A 17596-nucleotide genomic window follows, 5' to 3' on the forward strand; every position below is an offset into this window, starting at 1 on the left:
TGCCCAGACAACGCGAGGGCACTGAGCCACCATTTAGCCCTGTGAGTGCCTTGTTAGTGGCCCAGAACAGGTCCCCTGCTGTGGCTGTCTAGAGTAGGAGGCTGAACAAAGGACTGGGAAGTCAATCTTCTCTTCTGTAGACCCGAGCCAGGGTACCCCCAGTAACCACACACACACACACACACACACACACACACACACACACACACACAGGCACAACAGTCAGCCTTGTGTTATCACTTGCTCCACTCTGTCCCTAAGCACGTGTGGAACACTGCACCCCTTCCCTGGACACTTATAAAGGGGCCAAACTTCATCAAACACCTGGATTCGCCTAAATCCTGAGGGCAGCTCCGCCTGCCTCACTTAATCCTGCCTATCTGTGTTGTATCTGTTTTGTTTTGCTGGGAAGATGGGGCCTTTAGGGATTACCTCCTAGATCCAATTCCCAGGCCAGTGCCAAATCTCAAACATTAGCTTTCAAAGCACCGAGCTGTCAGAGGTGCCACTGTGGTGCAGGGCTCTGGCGGGTCCCCTGCTCAGGCACACTGCAAATTGAAAACCGACAGACCTCTTGCTCCTCCCCCTTATGCTTTAGCGTGCCCTGAAAACCGATAGAGGCAGGCTTCCTGGTCCTTCTGTCTCCCCTCAGATCTGCCACTGCTAGAAAAGTTCTTGACTAGAAATGAACTGGGTTTTCAGACAGTGGTTTTTTTATATCCCGTCTCATTTAAATCCATACCTCTTAGATTTGGATTTAGTGAATATTAAAATACTAATAGAGAGGCCCAGTCACAGCCTTGGAATTAGCCACTAAACCCAGTGCCATCTTGAAGTAGGGATGGCTGGACCAACGGCCTTCCCCGGTGAGGGTGTAAAACAGCCAGCCTGCATTGGACAGAAAAAGGGGACCCAGGACAGCTCAGGGACCCAGAAAGAAGTTGCAGCTGGAATAAAACCTGCTGCTGAGGGGTTGCCTCAAACCATCCAGTTGAAAGAGGAACAAAGATATTCATTCTGAGTTTAAGGATTATGGGGGCGAGCCCACAGTTTGTCCTTTAGCTGAAACAAGGAAACCTTTCCACATTCCCCGCCATGAAGGCATGGCTCACAACTTTGCCAGACCAAGCTCCAGAGCAGTGAAAAACAGGCAGTGGCTTTCCCCTGTGACCTTCACCCAACTATACGCCTCTGAATAGACAGACACATAAGTGAGCATCAGGCTTGCTTTCCAGAGTGACTGAGAACAAGAACAAGGAAGAGTTAGGACTCACGGTGAAGGAGACAACCTTGAGAAGCTCAGAGCTGGCACCACAACAGGACAGTTGCAGGGCGGGGCTCACTGCCCCTTTTCTTTGATCCCATTTCTACAGTCTGTGCTGACTGTGATATGTAATATATCCACATCACACACAGCGAGCCATCCATCATCCTTCAGAGCTCAGAGGGACCCACCAAAAAGACGATGCCAAGCCTCCTAGGTTTTCTAGCCCTGTCAAGCGTTTGCACTGACTCTAAAACCAGACAGCAAATGGCAGACTTCACTCTTCAGCATGTCAAAACACACAGCAGCAGTAGAGAAACTGACACTTGCCCCAGTGAATTCCCATTTTATTTCCTGGTATCAAAATGAAAAGAGTGAATTCTCAAACGCCTCCTTTCAACATCATTAAAATGCTTCTGTGAAGAAAGTCACAAGAAATGTTTAAGGGGGGACAAAAAATAACAATAACAGATGTGTTGCTCTTCTAGAATATTCTCTGCCCTAAACACAAAGCACAGGAACCAGGACATCTTTTTCAGGGTCTCTGGCCCCAAGTATCCTAGGAAAAGATGACCCCAACTCTTTTATAATTCAAAGTATATCTTGAGAACACGCCCAAATATTCTTCATGTGCACCACTGTACAAAAATGCACTCATCAGCCATAAAAATAATGTTTGCCTCATACTCAAATATAATCGCATGTAAAGTAAATTTGGAACACAGGGATAGGGAGGGCTATGGAATCTCTTGGGATCGGAGCTATTTAAAGTCATTTTTGTTTGAGTTATCCCTCTGCTGGGTATAGAAAACTGGCTACGAATACATCCATCTCACAGTACCCACCATTTCAACAGCTCCTGCGTCATGGAATGTGATACTTCTTAAAAATAGGTGACCCTTGGTGTTCTGCAAAGAGGAGGGGGAAACGGGGACGTGGGGCAAGGTAGTGGGGAGGGTGGATAGGAGAAAGGCGGGAGGGCATCCAGACATCAGTGACCAGGTGGGCTTACAATACTCTGTGGTATAAAACAGATTCCCCGGGCTCAAGAGGACCACCAGTCTTCCTGGGTCTCTTTTCACAAATCTGTTTCCCGGCTAGTGTCCAGACAGAGGGCATATAGCGACCTTCGCAAGTCCACGTTGCTCTTGGCCTTCAGCTGACACTTTTCTAGGGGGCAGCTACCCCTTCTGATACTGTCAGAGTTCTCCAGGGAACCCCCAGTCTTGCAGAAGGAGGCCTTGCTGCAGCTAACCTTCCTCTGACCCCCTGCGTCCAGCCCAGATTCCCGCCTGTGGTTGCCTTGCTCCTCCTTCAGGGCAGCCTGCTCCTCATGGTCTGTCTCCCGATGATAGAAGTAATTAAAATTGGAGACAATGACAGGCACAGGCAGGGCGATGGTGAGGACCCCAGCGATAGCGCACAGTGAGCCCACAATCTTGCCTCCCACAGTGATGGGCCTCATGTCTCCATAGCCTACGGTGGTCATGGTGACTACTGCCCACCAGAAGGCATCCGGGATACTGGAGAAGTGAGACCCCTGGTTGTCCGCCTCTGCGAAGTAGACAGCGCTGGAGAAGAGGATGACTCCAATGAAGAGGAAAAAGATGAGCAGCCCCAGCTCCCGCATGGATGCCTGCAAGGTCTTACCCAGGATCTGCAGCCCCTTGGAATGGCGGGAGAGCTTGAAGATGCGAAACACCCGGACCAGGCGGATCACCCTGAGGATGGCTAGCGACATGGCCTGCTGCCCGTTCTGACTACCGCCCCCTGGCTGTTGCTCTGCCAGCTCGGTGCCCAGGGTGATAAAGTAAGGAAAGATGGCCACAATATCAATGATGTTCATGATATTCCGAGAGAACTCTGCCTTGCTAGGGCAGGCAAAGAAGCGCACAAGCAACTCAAAAGTGAACCAGATCACGCATGTAGTCTCAACGATAAAGAATGGGTCAGCCAGGGTCCTAGGCAGGAGTGGCGCCACTGTGGGGCCAGAGGAAGGGGCGCCGGCTCCGCTGCCATTGGTCCCTGGGGCTGGGACTGGAGGCTGGGGCGGCACTGGAGGGTGGCGGAGCAGCTCCCGTTCATCCCTGAACTCAGGCAGAGTTTCCAAGCAGAAGGTGATGATAGAGATAAGAATGACTAAAACTGACACGATGGCAATGGCTCTTGCGGACCCTGAGCTTTCTGGGTATTCGAAGATTAGCCACACCTGGCGCTGGAATTCGTTGCGGGGAAGGGGCTTCTCCTCTTCCTTGATGAAGCCCTCATCCTCCCGGAAGCGCTCCATGGCCTCGTCCCCCAGCTGGTAGAAACGGATCTCGTCTGCAAACACATCCAGGGAGACATTGACCGGCCTGCGGAGGCGACCCCCTGACTGGTAGTAGTAGAGGATGCCATCGAAGCTGGGCCGGTTGCGATCGAAGAAGTACTCATTTCTCAGGGGGTCGAAGTAGCGCAGGCGCTTGGCTGGGTCCCCCAGGAGGGTGTTGGGAAACTGTGCCAAGGTGCCCAACTGTGTCTCGAAGCGCAGCCCGGAGATGTTTATAAGGACTCGCTGATGATGCAGCGACCCTGCGCCCTGTGGAGTCTGATCCTCCTCCACTGTGCCCAGGCCAGGGTCGCCTTCTTCCTCCTCATCCTCAGGAGATGGTCCTCTAGGCTGCCGTAGCTCCAGAGGCAGAGGGGGCAAAGGCAGCCCCTCCTGTTCCTCATCACCTTCCGTGGCACGCCCCCTCGATGAGGATTCTTTGGACTGATTACTGAGCCCAACCGTCGGAGGGCACCCACACTCTCCCCTGGGGGTCTGCACACAGCTTGCCCCTGCCTCCCCTCCTCCTCTGAGGGTCATGGCACTGCCGTTCTCCAGAGGCACCAGGGAGATCTCCATAGCCCAGGGGCAGAGGGCATGCTGTGCCCCTGACAACCCGATTCCCACACCCCCAACTCACTCACGCACTTGCTTCGGGCTTCTCTCCAGCGCAGGGCCCAGCTGGCTCTAGACTGGCTGGGGTAGCTGGCCCGATCCCCTTGTCTGGTCCTGACGTCAAGAAGCCTCTGCCCCTACTCCCAGCCTCTCTCTCTCTCTCAGTGTTCTGGCAGCTGGTTACCAGGCAGCAGAAAAGCCTCCTTGCAGCAGATGCAAACTCGGCAGCCCCTCTCTGGCTGAGCTCCCCGGCCTCCGCCCTTTGTGGCTCCCTCCTCTCCTCCTCCCCCTCCCTTTTCTCCTCTGGGGCCAGAGTCAGAGAGTGTCTCTCTGGAGGGTTAAGCTGGGGCACAGCCACAAAAAAATGGACAGGGAGGGGAGGAGGGAAAGAGCGGGAGGAGCGAGGAACAGGTTGTTCCAGGAGTGCTGAAACTCCCAGGGCAACAGGATGAGAATAGCTTCAGGATCTCAGATCACCTGGGAACGCACTGAAAGCCAGAGGGACACCAGAGGATGGGAACTGCTTTAGATGGAAGGAAAAGGCTTTTAGCTGAGTGCAAATATGAGGCTGGAGAATAGAGTCCTTTGCATGTTGTTTTTATTATTTATTTATTTATTTACAGTAGTGGTTCTCAAACCTTCCTAATGCTGTGACCCTTTAATATGGTTCCTCATGTTACAGTGACTCCCCCCTCACATACACACCATAAAATTACTTTGTTGCTACTTTACAGCTGTAATTTTGCCGATGTTATTAACTGTTACATCTTTTTTTTTTTTTTTTTTTTTTTTTTTTTTTTTTTTTGGAAATAGAGGGTTGTCGAGGGGTTGCGACCCACAGGTTGAGAGCATTACTTCGGAGCATTAATAGCCTCCTTTGGAAAGAGTTAGGGTGGCTACATAGGGGCATGAGAGAGGGAGGAGGAGGGAGAAGAGTGCTCTTTGAATCTTTCTGCAAACCCCTTGAAAGGTAGGAGGCTGAGACCTCCTAGCATCCCTTGAACCCGGTCTCTAACCCAGACATTGGTGATCTGAGCTGCCAGTACAGACTCGGGGGCAGCCCCATCGAGAGAGAGTGTCTGGTCTTGTGACCCTGCATCCTACACTCCAACCTCGCCATCAAATCCTCAATCGTAAAAACCACAATGAGAAAAGAGGGTTATAAATCCTGGTGGGGAAAGACTGTGCAGGAGGAACCTCTGTGCTAGTAGCTGTGTAGAGAGCAGTGTGAGGAGATGGAGGATGCCCCGGTCCTTCTTGAGTGTTTCTACATCGACTTTATAAGTGCTATTACTACCTTCAACACACAAAGAAACGGAGGCACAGAAGGGCTGGCAAAATCACACAGGTCCACAGAAGTACAAACCGTCAAAGCTGGAGTTCAAATCCAAGTTGCCAGAGTCACCCCTCCCATATCTGGCCTGAGAGCATAAGCTCCCATTGCAGGAGGCTGAGATAACATATAGTCCTAGGCACCTATGGACACCAGGTCCCATCCCCTCTCCCTGCCCTACCCTTGCCTTTAGTCCATGGGGCTATTGTGGGCATCAAAAGCCAAGAGGAAGATTTTTCAAGGCATGCTTGGCAATTCCAGACACAGCCTCCTCCAGATGTTTCTTGGTTTTTCATTGCTGAGACATTACTGTAGTTTTGAGTGGCTGCTTATATTGCCTACTTCTTTTCCTGTATATTGTTTGAGACTCTACTCCAGGGATGTCACAGCCTCTTGTCTGTGAATGGGTCTACGCATGTAGGTGTTTTGGAAACTCGATGCAAAGTCCCTTGGAACAGCAAGGGGCACCCAAACTTGTGTCAGCACTGGAAATGCAAGCACGTGGGTGTGATTTTTTTTAAAGGTTATGTACAAGAAGGTTGCTGGGAACGTGCAGACATTCGTTCGTGTGTGACTTTGTGTATGTGGTCTTTGCAGATGTGCAAGGCTGAGGATTGGGCCTGGTTATAAAAGGCACAGTGTGTAGAGGCATCAGTGGCTTGCCTTGGGGCTTTGTACTCTCCACTCCTTAGTTTATCTCCTTTCTTTCTTTAGGAGCTGAAGATCTAACCTAGGAGCATATACACTACTGCATAACACCTGCAGTGTCCTCTTTACAGATAGTTTGGTGCCTCCCTGCTGGGATGTGGGAGAGTGAGATCAGAGATCCATGGTCCTGCATCTTGTCACTGACTCATGCATCTTGCACATACAAGGATGGATGTTGGTTCATCTGTCCAACCCTTGAGCTCCCCAGAAGGAAGAGTTCTCTGGAGCTTGTCTCTCAGGGATCTTTGAGAAGACTATCTCCAGAGGAATAAGAACACAGAAAGAACATAGGCGCATTAGTCAGTTCTAAATCAGTTTCTTACACACTTGGCAGCTCTCCTAGATTTCTCACTAAGTTACCTTCAGGTGTCACAGGTGGTAGCCACACAGGCAGGGTGCCGAGACTGCCCTTCATGACTGAAAGCTTTGGTGATACTCAGCCTCTACTGCCAGAGTCCAGCTACAGATGAGGGCAGGGACTAAAGATGGGTGTATGCAAGAGCAATGACAAGAGGAATCAGACAAGGGACACTTCTTAGTTTCATCTTAGGAGAGGACAGAGAAGAAGCACATGCCCAGCAGAGACTTGGATCTCAGCAAGCTGGTGAGGAAGGAAGTGAGCCAGGCCACCATGGTCTGGATAATCTTGCAGCCTGACTGACTAGCAGCTAGAGTGCTTCTTTATTGATGCAGAATTCAGTAATAGGAATACATTTATATTGTTCCAAAACATAGATCATATCGTTTCTGTTTTCAGACACATGTTCACTTCCTTTTGCTAGTCTTTTATTCATCATTAATAAACTACGAGAACAGAATTATCGTTTCTAATCATTTCCCCCTCAAGTTTGACATAAACAGTTACCTTTCATGACCATTTTTACTCATCAATGCCATAACCCAATTTTTAAGAATCTAGAGTCATATGACAACTTGTTCTCAGGCCGATAGCTTTTGTGGGTACAAGGACACTAGACCAAAACAATCAAGCCATTCTGGGCATACAGCCATGTCCCGAGCAGTGTATTGTTAACTCTTAATGGTCAGATTGTCCAAGAAATATCCTTAGGCCAAAGCTGAGACAGTTATTATTCATTCCTATCAGTAGAGGTGCTACTCTACCTCTGCCTTGACTTTCCCTATAAAGGCCACTTTCTTCCTGGGCAGCCCTTTGCACAGCAGGATCGCGAAGATCCTGTCTCTGTTCCTGAAGCTACAATCCCACTAATACATATATTGCCCTGGATCACCAAGGAATTGGCCAAGACATCTCAAGACCAACATCACCGTCTGACTCTCCCTGCCCAACTATTCATCTTCTCCCCTCCCCCTTCACACCCAAGCATTGCGGTCTCAAGACTGGCTTCCTGTCATTCCTCTTATCATCAGTCCTGACTCCACCTCCCTGCCTTGACACATCCCAGGACTGCAGTGGATTCTCCATTCTACTTTGGTGGCTGTAGGACACACATGCCTTCGCAGCAGTGTTTCTGTGGCTCATCACCATAGGGGTCCTGTCGAAATGTAGGCTCTGAGGTGGCACGGACCTTAAGCTGCAACTTTAGACAAAATTCCTGGGTGGTGCTGATGTAGCTGTCTGGAAGTCACACTTTGAATAGCAACCTCATTCAGCTAAGGTCCAAATGATGGCTCCCAGGAACTATTTGTAACACCTCCCTATTTCCCCAAAATAAAATGTACAGAGAGAGGAAAAGGTGATAGACTCATAAGAGTGGTCCTTCCAGACTGCAGGAAGCCTTGGCAAGACTGTGCAGGCATTGAAATGAAGGAGAGCTAGGGTGGGAGAAAACAGGAGAAGAAGGTATGCTAAATGTCAACTTTGTTAATCCATTATTCATTGAGAACCAAGAACGGTAGTGCACACCTTTAATCCTAGTACTTGGAAGGTAGAGGCAAGGCAATCGAAAGTCTGAGGGCAATTCGGGCTATGTGGCAAGAACTTCTCTTACTTACTAAGCCAGACATGATGGCACATACTTGCAGTTCCAGTACTTGGACAGTGGAAGCAGAAAGTTCAAGAGTTCAAGAGGTCACCCTTAGCTACACTGAGAATTTAAGGCCTGCCTGGGCAACATAAGATAGTACTGAAAACTATTCAATTACTTACTTAATTAATATCTACTGCATCAAGCTATTTCTCTGGGGTATAAGTAAACCATTAATGACCAAAGCATGCAATAAGGGGTGGACCAACTCCTTATTGGTCCACCACAAGGAAGGAAAAACCGCACTGATTTTGCATTGCTTATTTAATTTCAATTTTGAGAGGTTCCTCAAGAACACAGGGGGCTGGGAGAACAGTGGGGGCTGGGCTCCTTTTTGAACCTAGAGAGGCTCCCTTGATGTGGTGAGAGGAAGATGGGCTGTTTAGGTGGAAGGAAGACCATGGCTTCAGACTCCAGAAAGGAAATCCCAGGCCTGGCTTGAGGACCAGAAACAAAGTTAATGGAACCGGCAGAGCAGCCCCAAGGAAGGGCTCTGTGATACTGGCCAGCCATGTGGACGGAAGCCAGTAAATGAAGAGCTGACTTGGCCATATCTTAATGGTCTTTTCAGCCCTGTAACAATACCGCCTTCCTCCACACTTAGCTACGTCCCTTGTGTCTCTGTTGAGCAGCTGTGTTGACGAGCCTGTATTTCATCTCTCCCATGCTTGATTTAGGGCTCCCCCCCCCCCGCTTCACATCACTCCCTCTAGAATATGTCTTTGTCTTTACGCTTAAGATATACGTGAGGGCCTACATTTAGTTTCAACCACTCATTATTGATCTATCAATAGACAAGTAAATATATGAGAAGGTAAATGAAACAGAGAGAGGAGGGAGAGAGAATTTGAACTAGGCCATGCTTTACTAACTACTATACATTATTTGACCTCTGTATTACACATTTGAATGAATACTGATTGCAGCTGAACCAACAACAAGCGTAGCTATTGGGTCAGGCAGGAATGGGAAACTGAGGGACAGAAGCAACAGTGATTTCTAACAATAGCAAACACTCATAATGACTGGGGAGTTGATACCTGATAAATGTAAGAGCCATTTAGATGACCAAATAGGGCAAGAAGTAAATTAGGTAGGTATGCCCTGACCCTTACCTCAGGTTATATATTACTGAATTGTCTATTACCAAACAAACCGTATCAATTTTGTGGATAAAAACATAGTAGGTAAAATGTCAATTTAGCATGTTGAATTATATAACTTAACTCCAATTGTCTGAGATGTAATCGCTGTATTTCTGTGAACTACGTTAATATAATATAATCCAAAACATGGAGACCTGTACTTTCACCTAGATCAGGGGTCGAGAGTTCCCATTACTGAACAAATTTTAAGTGGACAGAAAGGAACAGAAGTAGCATTTGGTTCTAGTTACAGCACCAGATATCGACTGTACCTTTCCACAGTGGAGGGGTGATCCACAAGTGACTCTCATCAGAGATGTTTGCATGGCCACAGCCTGTAAACATATGGAAGATACTCATCCAGGCAGCCAAGCCTTAGTGCCCACGCTGCTTCCAACCCTCCCATTCATGAGGTGGGCCAGAGACTGCTGTGATGGAGCCATAGCTCTGGCAGAATCCACCAGGCAAACTGAGAGGGCTACAGCTTCCTCCCTCCCTCTTTGGTCACTCTTGGGAAAGATCTCTGCCGCATTACCTGGCTCACACACAGGTCCCATAACATCGAACCTCCCCTCCCTTCAAAACAGCAATTAAACAAAACCACTACTCTTTCTGGATGAGGGACACAGTCACACCCAGATTAGGGAAGGCTGGTTTTCTCCATCTGTCTTCCAACCCTGTGGGTGGCATCTTTCTGAGGAGTTGTCAAGAGAAGGCAGAGCAACGTTAAGACTTTCCTGTCTGCACCAGTAAGAGCCCAACAGAACTCAGTCTGTTTGAAATCTACCATAGTATTTTTTTTTCTTCTCAAATAAATAAAGGAAAATTTGATCAATGAGTCCTTAGTAGTTTGGGTCATACTGCTGACTTTATAAAATACACAGTTCTATGCTTCACTAGAAAGTCATACGATCATGCAAATCGCTGACAATAGAATGGATGGTGATAGTCTCTTGTACAATCTTCTGTCCAAGACACATTTCCCTTCTTGATGTGTAGCCGCTACATTAATGAGGGGAGGTGTCCTTTCTCTCCACCCTTCCTCTCCTCATGCCCCCCCCCAGTCTAACACCTTGGAAGGAAGCCCCAGAAGTACTTCCCTTTCATGTTTGAAAAAGCACAAAAATGGAAGGAAACAGCACATACAAGTCAGATGTGCACATGCTGGAGACCCAGGTCTCTCCTCTATAGTGGAGAGATGGGAAACAAGTGGGGGTGGGCATGGAAGGAGTATCCTAGGCGGGTGAGGGGAGAGGGGAAAAGAGATTATGCCTGCATTGACCCAGATTCCTGTTTAGGAGGATTAAGATGACAGGCCATTCACAAATTAAGGTTCACATCTGGAGCTTGGCTTACCACCCCCACCCCGCCTTTCTGCTTCCCTACACAGTGATGATACAGAATAAATTCATTAATGGGTCCAGTGCACTTTCAGAGGGCAAACAGCGTAATGTGACCTAAAAATACAGTAGCTGGGAAGTTCACAGAGCAGCTGACATGGGTGAGTCCTGGGTGTCTTGCTCCCTCTTGGGCTTCCCCATAGTCACCCCTCCTCCATTGACAAGCTTCAGGTTAGAGCTGAGTTGCCAATATTTCTCTCTTCCTCTTCGATCCCTCTTTTCCTGTCTCAGACTATCCAACCACAGCACTCACTCACATAAGATGAAAGAAAGCCTTCTGTGAGATCATTAGCCATTAGTCTCCCCATCGTCAAAGGTTAGAGATGGTGGGATTGTATTTTTAATTTCCAATTCCAACTATAATTCATATTTTTAAACTCTCTTCCCAATGGCTCAGACCAAACCCATGAGTTTAGTATATCAGATCTACTGGCATTTCCAGCTTGCTGCAGTCCACTTTATAAGATGTGGTTTTGAATCTAGGTGAGGTTATCAAAATGCATGATAAAGTCATTTTAAGCAAATGTTAGATCCTTTGGCTGTTGTATGATTAGCATTCCTTCTAAGCCTGGGGGAAGCCATGAGGATGGCACACAATTCATGGGTAATACTCATCTCTGCATCCATTTCTTCTCAATGTACCTGTCAAAGTAAATCCTCTTTATTCTGATTTGACAAAAACTTGGAGGACTGAGGAAGAGAACTGAGGCTCAGTGATAGTATTGAAGCATCTGGTCCTAGAGGTGGAGGCTGAGCTGGGATGGCCATCAGCTGCATGCTACTCAAATGTGATTCGTTGACCAGCAATTCTGGATGCAACTGGAGCATCCTGGGAAGTCAGTTTCCCAAGACCCTCTCCACACATGCTGCATTAGACTATCTGGGGATGGGCCCAGGAACCAGAATTATAGGAAGCTCCTACATGATCCTGATACCAACTAAAGCTAGAAAGGACTTCCCAGAGGGCCTGTCCACTCAAAAGCCTGCTCTTTTTTACTGGAGGTGCATCACGGGCTGGGGCTAGGACGTGAGTTCTCCTCATGAGGGTTGGGGATCTGGATTGAAGCAGTCCTGGGCAGAGTATCAGCAATGCCACTTACAATGACTCCATTGCCTTGCGTGAAGACTTTATGAAAACAGTAATAAAGACTACTTCCCAAAGAATTGCTAAGTGTCAACTAAGAAACCACAGTGCTCAGTGTGTTCACTAGTCACTAGTGTGACACTAGTCAGTCTGTGCCATTTGACAACAATAAGCACCCACCCACTGACACTATGTCCATTAATTGTTCAGAGTGACTAACACTGTCACTAGTGGCCTCTCCCTGTGCTGACACCACAATGCAGCTGCGATCCTTTGGGTTAGTGGAAAGTTGGGGATCTGGATCTTGGGGTGTCAGCCTTGGCGTGGGAGACCTTGATGGAAGGTATTGGGATAAGAAAGTTTCATTGCCTTAGGGTTTCTATTACTGTGATAAAACACCACGGCCAGAAACAACTTGGGGAGTAAAGTGTTTATTTCTGCTTACAACTCTCAGATCACACCCCAGCAGGAACCTGGAGGCAGGAACAGAAGCAGAGACCATGGAGAAATGCTACTTACTGACTTGCTCCCTCTGGATTGCTCAGTTTGCTTTCTTCAACTACCCAGAACCACCATAGTAGGCTGGGCCCTCCCACATCAGTCGTCAGCTGAGAAAATACCCAACCGGCTTGCCTACAGGTGGGTTTTATGGAGGTATTTTCTCAATTGATGCTTCCACCTGTCAGATGACCCTAGCTATACCATAGCTATGTGTCATCTGAGATGCTGACATCTTGATGTTGACACCATCTAGGTAGTATCAGCTTCCTTTTGCTGCTGTAACAAAGAGCCAAGAATAAAAACTCGGTGTTTTGCAGTTCCAGCGGCTAAAAGTACAAAATTACCTTCTTTGAGCTAAAATCAAATTTCCATCAGGTCTGATGCCTCTTAGGGACTCTAGGAGCATTCATTTTCTGGTCTGTTCTATCTTCTCAGGGCCACCTTGGTTAATGGTCCCCTTTTCATCATCCACATGTATCCTCTGCTTCCTTTGTTACACCTCGTTCCCTGGTCCATCTTCATCCCCTTCTGCTTCATGAGGGTATGATCCACCTATCTCACCCAACACATTTCCTAATTGATGATCCTGAAAATGTATTCACATTTGTAAGAATCCTTCTACCTTATAGAGTAGCATGTTCATGCGTCCTGGGGATAAAGATGAGGAATCCTTAATGGATGAGCTATTGGACTGTTATACTGTTCTGATCCTAGGGAGCATGCCTGGTGATTCAGAATTTCACTTGGAAAGCTGTAAGGGATGTAAGAGGTGAGCTTGTCAAATAGTCTCTTACAGTTGTGAAGCATGAGGTTGTTTGCTCTGATGAGAGATCAGAGAGTCTTCTGTAGCACGAGTTCTAATAGGTCTTAATAAAAAAGCCCAGGGTCAGATATAGGGGATAATGCTGTGAGATCAGAGAGACGAAGAAGCAAAATCACATCCGCCTTACCTACTCAACATCCCAGCTGAAAAGAAACGGAGCTCCTGTCTCCTCCCACCTTATGACTTCCTCTCTCTGCCCAGCCATCTCACTTCCTAACTGTCTGTACAGACCTTCAGACCTCTATGGTTAGCTAGTGGCCAGCTCCACCCTCTTACCCTCAGGTATTATTTGTTAGAGTATAAACAAGATATCACCACAGTGCTCAGTTGGTTTCAAATCCAGACACGTAAGATCTGGCTCAGTCAGCAGGCTCCCCCATACCTTGTGGAAGATGAACAGTGATCCCAAAGACTAACTTATCCCATGCCTACGTCTCGTCTCAAAGGGTATGTGTGTGGATAGCCCACACACTGTGAGCCTGGTCTCTCATTACTGTCACTTCCTATGAAACGAGAGGCAGCATGGTTTCTCATACACAGCAATCATTTCTTTTTCTGACAAAGATGCTAATCAGGAGAAGGGCAATTATCCCAGTGGACAAACCAGCCTTTTGGGGTGACATTAGTGACTGTTTGAAATTATATGGTATAAATCTGCTGCTATTTTAACGTCTGCCTTCTCTTATCCCTTGACTCCTCAGCCCACTGCTGAGCCCACCCTCCTACCCTGCTTCTTCTTTTTTTTTTTTTTTTTATTAATCTGGGGAAAATAAATGACTTACTTTCAGCTGGCTGATGCTGCTAGCAGTATTCTGACATTAAGGGTTGTGATCCAGAATTTTAGTCTGTCAGCTGGCACCCATACACCACCCACTGGAGGCCTCAGAAGGCTTCACCTTTGTGAACAAAGAAATGGCTGGCGACAGTCCTTGTGTCTGGTTGCATGAGCTACATGGCCCTTTAGAACCCCAGGATTATTCTACTAGATTAGTGGAAGTCATTTCCCAGTCTCATGAGCTGCAATCTTACAGCTCAAGACAGAATTCTCTCTCTCTCTCTCTCTCTCTCTCTCTCTCTCTCTCTCTCTCTCTCTCTGTGTGTGTGTGTGTGTGTGTGTGTGTGTCAGAGGTGAGGAAAATGTCTGCAAACACTGTGGAATTAAGAAGCATGCCACTGGGAGACAAAAGACTAAGGCTGGAGTGCCACCTTACACTTCTTGGTTTTGCATTTTTTTTATTTTTAGTTATTGTATGCACATGTGTCTATGTGGCAGTATTTTTCATGGGAGTGTAGCTGCCCTTGCAGGTCAAAAAAAGGTGTCAGATGCCCTGAAACGGGAGTTACAGATTGTTGTGAGCTGATTGATGCAGATGCTGAGAATTTCGGCCCTCTGCATGGGCAGTATGTGTTGTTAATCCCTGAACCATCTCTTTAGCTTCCCCAGGATGTACTTCTTATAACTAGCAGCATGATGTAAACAAATAAATTAACCTGACCAAACCTTTGTTTTTCATTCTATAAGATGGAAAATATAGTTCTGAGATTATAGGTTGTATCTTAGGGGTTCATGCAGAATGCATGAACTAAGCTGTGTGGACATGATGTTTGATGTTCAACTCAGTGTCCTGGAATGCAACCCCTAAGATCCCCGGAGTCTTCAAAGCCATGGATTTTTATCCATAACAATGAGTGGCCTGAAGGCTGAAGCCTCTATAGAGCTTGAGGATGGGCTCTTGTCACTGGAAGAACTAACGCAGGACTTGAGAGCTGGTGAGGACTAGGAAGACAGAGAAACTGATGTCAGCTTGTCACTAGCAGCTAGCAACGCCATCAGCTACGTCCATGTAATGAAATCTCCATGAAAACACCAAAGAGTTGAGTTCAGGGCACAAGCATGCTGAAGACATGTGTGTTCTGCTGTCTCCGTGTCCTGTCCTGCACATCTCTTTATCTGCAGCCTTTAGATGGACTAAGTAAAGGCATGGATTTCTCCAAGGCGTATAGGTCAGTCTGGACAGGAGCCGTGGGCATCAGGATTCACACCCCTGGGTCAGAAGCACAGGCGAGGCAGCCTAGGTTTACAAGTCAACCCTTCACCCTCTATATCTGACCCCTTCTCCAAGTAAACTAGGTCAGAACGTAATGTCACTGCCAACAAAGTCAATGCTGGGAGGTGGGTGCTGCCAGTAACCCTACTTTATAGACCTGGTTACTGTATGTTAGTTCAGATAAGGAGAGGGAGGAGGTCGTGAGTGGCAAGTGGCAGGACCATGGGGGTAGGAGTGCCGTCGGGGCCTAACTGGTTTGTTCCAGCTTTCTTCTTCCACCATGCCCTTGGCTACCTCAAGTCACCGAAGGTCTGGGTGGAGAGATGCCAGTGTCCAAGTATGGTTAATGACAGCCTGGAGCAGTCTCAGTCCTTTGCAGGTTGCCATGAGACAGTCACCAATGGGTGGGGCCTCCACAGGCAAAGGCCGGGAGCCAGCTGACTGTCATTTCACAGGCAGGGGTGGCCTGCTTCCTTAACTGAGACAGCACCACCTGCTGCCTGCTCTCTCCTGCAGGTCAACTCTAGCCCTTCTGTTCACAGCCCAGGAAAGAGAGCAGGTAGAAGAATCCATGAATTCATGCCCCTCGGCTGCGAGAGCATTTTGTGAACACTAGCAATGGAATGAGATCACGCACTAAGATGTAACTCAGCTGCCAAGGTGCACATCTGAACCACATCTCTGTTCACCTAATGATGGCTATGTCTAAGACCCCAGCTTATCCAGCAAATTCCTTCGGGGAACTCAGCCTTGGACCCCGTGGACCTCCAAGCACTCTTAGGAAATAGGCTCCAAAATAAGACAAGCCTGGGTGCGGAAGGCACTCCATCATTTATACTCGGGGTCACCTTGAACAAGTCACTTAACTGCTGAGCCTCTCAGGTTCCCTTCTGTCATTTGCAAAAGAAGAAATGCTTGGTTCCAATATCCACAGGCTAGGGCTATGTCCATTGGAAAGCACTGGAAAAAAAATGGATGTGGCACACCCTTGGCTTGGGGTGGCTCTGACATCCCCACTGTCCTCATCACTGTTGCAGAGGGACAACCAGGAAGACAGAGCAGTGGCCCTGAGAATCCCACTTTAAAGCAGTGTGGGTGGGTGGAGGATGAGTTTGAAAGTCAAGAAAACAGCAAGTAGTGCAATATAGATCAATGTTTGGAAAATTAGGAGGGGGAAGCATTAATTTTATACTTAGGAAAGACAGTGAATGTCAACATATCCCCAAGTAAAGGAAGGATCAGCTTTCCCACCTGCCTTAGGTGTTGATGGATGGGGGGGGATAGTGGGGTGGGGGGGATAGGGGGGTGGGGGTGGGGGCAATCTCTCTCCCACTCATGCTGCCACTTGGTAACAGCTGTCCCACGCTTACAACTTCGGGGCTGTCTCATCCACACCTTCGCCAACAGGATCGGCTCTGTTGTGCTACCCGGGTGAGGTACAGGGCTTGCTCTCCCTAGTGTTGCTGCTGGTGGGAGACGGGGGCATCTCGTATGACCTGGGGGGGAGGGGCAGCCTCCTACCTGCCTCAGGTGTTGATGGGTGGAGAGGGGTTGTCAGCAGACTTCTACATGTGAGCGAAATGAAGATCAGCCGTTTCTCACTAGAACCTTATCCCTCCATAGCAGCTTTGTGCACAATTTACACTCAGAGTTCTTAGTGTCTCCCCCACCCCGACACAGGAGAACCATTGATCTTAGACGATTTTATTCGCTAACATTTATAGAAGAGACAATTGAACAAAGCAGAAAAAGCTACATGTTGACAGAAAACAGTTCTGATCCATGCCTATGTCCCTTTCTCTCACCCCGATAACATACTTATGGAATCATGCAACTACACATACACACGTGCAGAGATCGGTGAGCCAAAAGTTATGCGGATAGAGGGGAGCAACTGTTCCTAGCCCCATTGGAAATCAAGTAAGTTTCCAACTGCAAGTCAAATAACAAGCCATCCTTAATTTTTATCCACACCCAGGCCTGTTCTTTACCAGTAGCCGTGACCACCAATTGCAGAATCCAAGCCTTAGGGGCACATTTGTTGAGATGGAGTGGGTGCCAAGTACAGTGGTCACCAAAAAGAAGACAGCCCCTTCAATGAAAGGACTACAGCTAGTACAGGCAGGTGGTACAGACACACTTATAAAGCCATCTGAGCGGTGGGTATGAAGCCTGAGTCCACTTCACTCCTCCTGAACTCTGGAAGGAGGTCCTCTCTCATCGGATGAACCACAGCTCCGGGATAGTCTGTTGAGAGCTATGCTGTCCTCTGCCCAGGTCTCCATGGGATCAGCTCTGTCAGTCTTAGTCCCCGGTCCTACTCTTTAAGACAGCCTCTTCCTGTGTTCCTTGGGTGGAGGA

General features: G+C 48.0%; 1 protein-coding gene across 1 annotated transcript; it reads right to left on the reverse strand.

The window, feature by feature from the left end:
• Positions 1-2340: 2340 nt before the first annotated feature.
• On the reverse strand, positions 2341-4214 carry Kcna5 (potassium voltage-gated channel subfamily A member 5). The gene has a single exon (XM_051173217.1). It carries the CDS (start codon positions 4149-4151, stop codon positions 2343-2345), a length of 1809 nt encoding a protein of 602 aa, XP_051029174.1. The 5' UTR covers positions 4152-4214; the 3' UTR covers positions 2341-2342.
• Positions 4215-17596: the final 13382 nt, after the last annotated feature.

This window comes from Phodopus roborovskii, unplaced genomic scaffold, assembly GCF_943737965.1.
Source record: "Phodopus roborovskii unplaced genomic scaffold, PHOROB, whole genome shotgun sequence".
NCBI lineage: Eukaryota > Metazoa > Chordata > Mammalia > Rodentia > Cricetidae > Phodopus > Phodopus roborovskii.

Excerpts from the sequence above, each read along its gene's own strand:
- Kcna5 (XM_051173217.1), bottom strand. The coding sequence starts at position 4,151 with ATGGAGATCTCCCTGGTGCCTCTGGAGAACGGCAGTGCCATGACCCTC.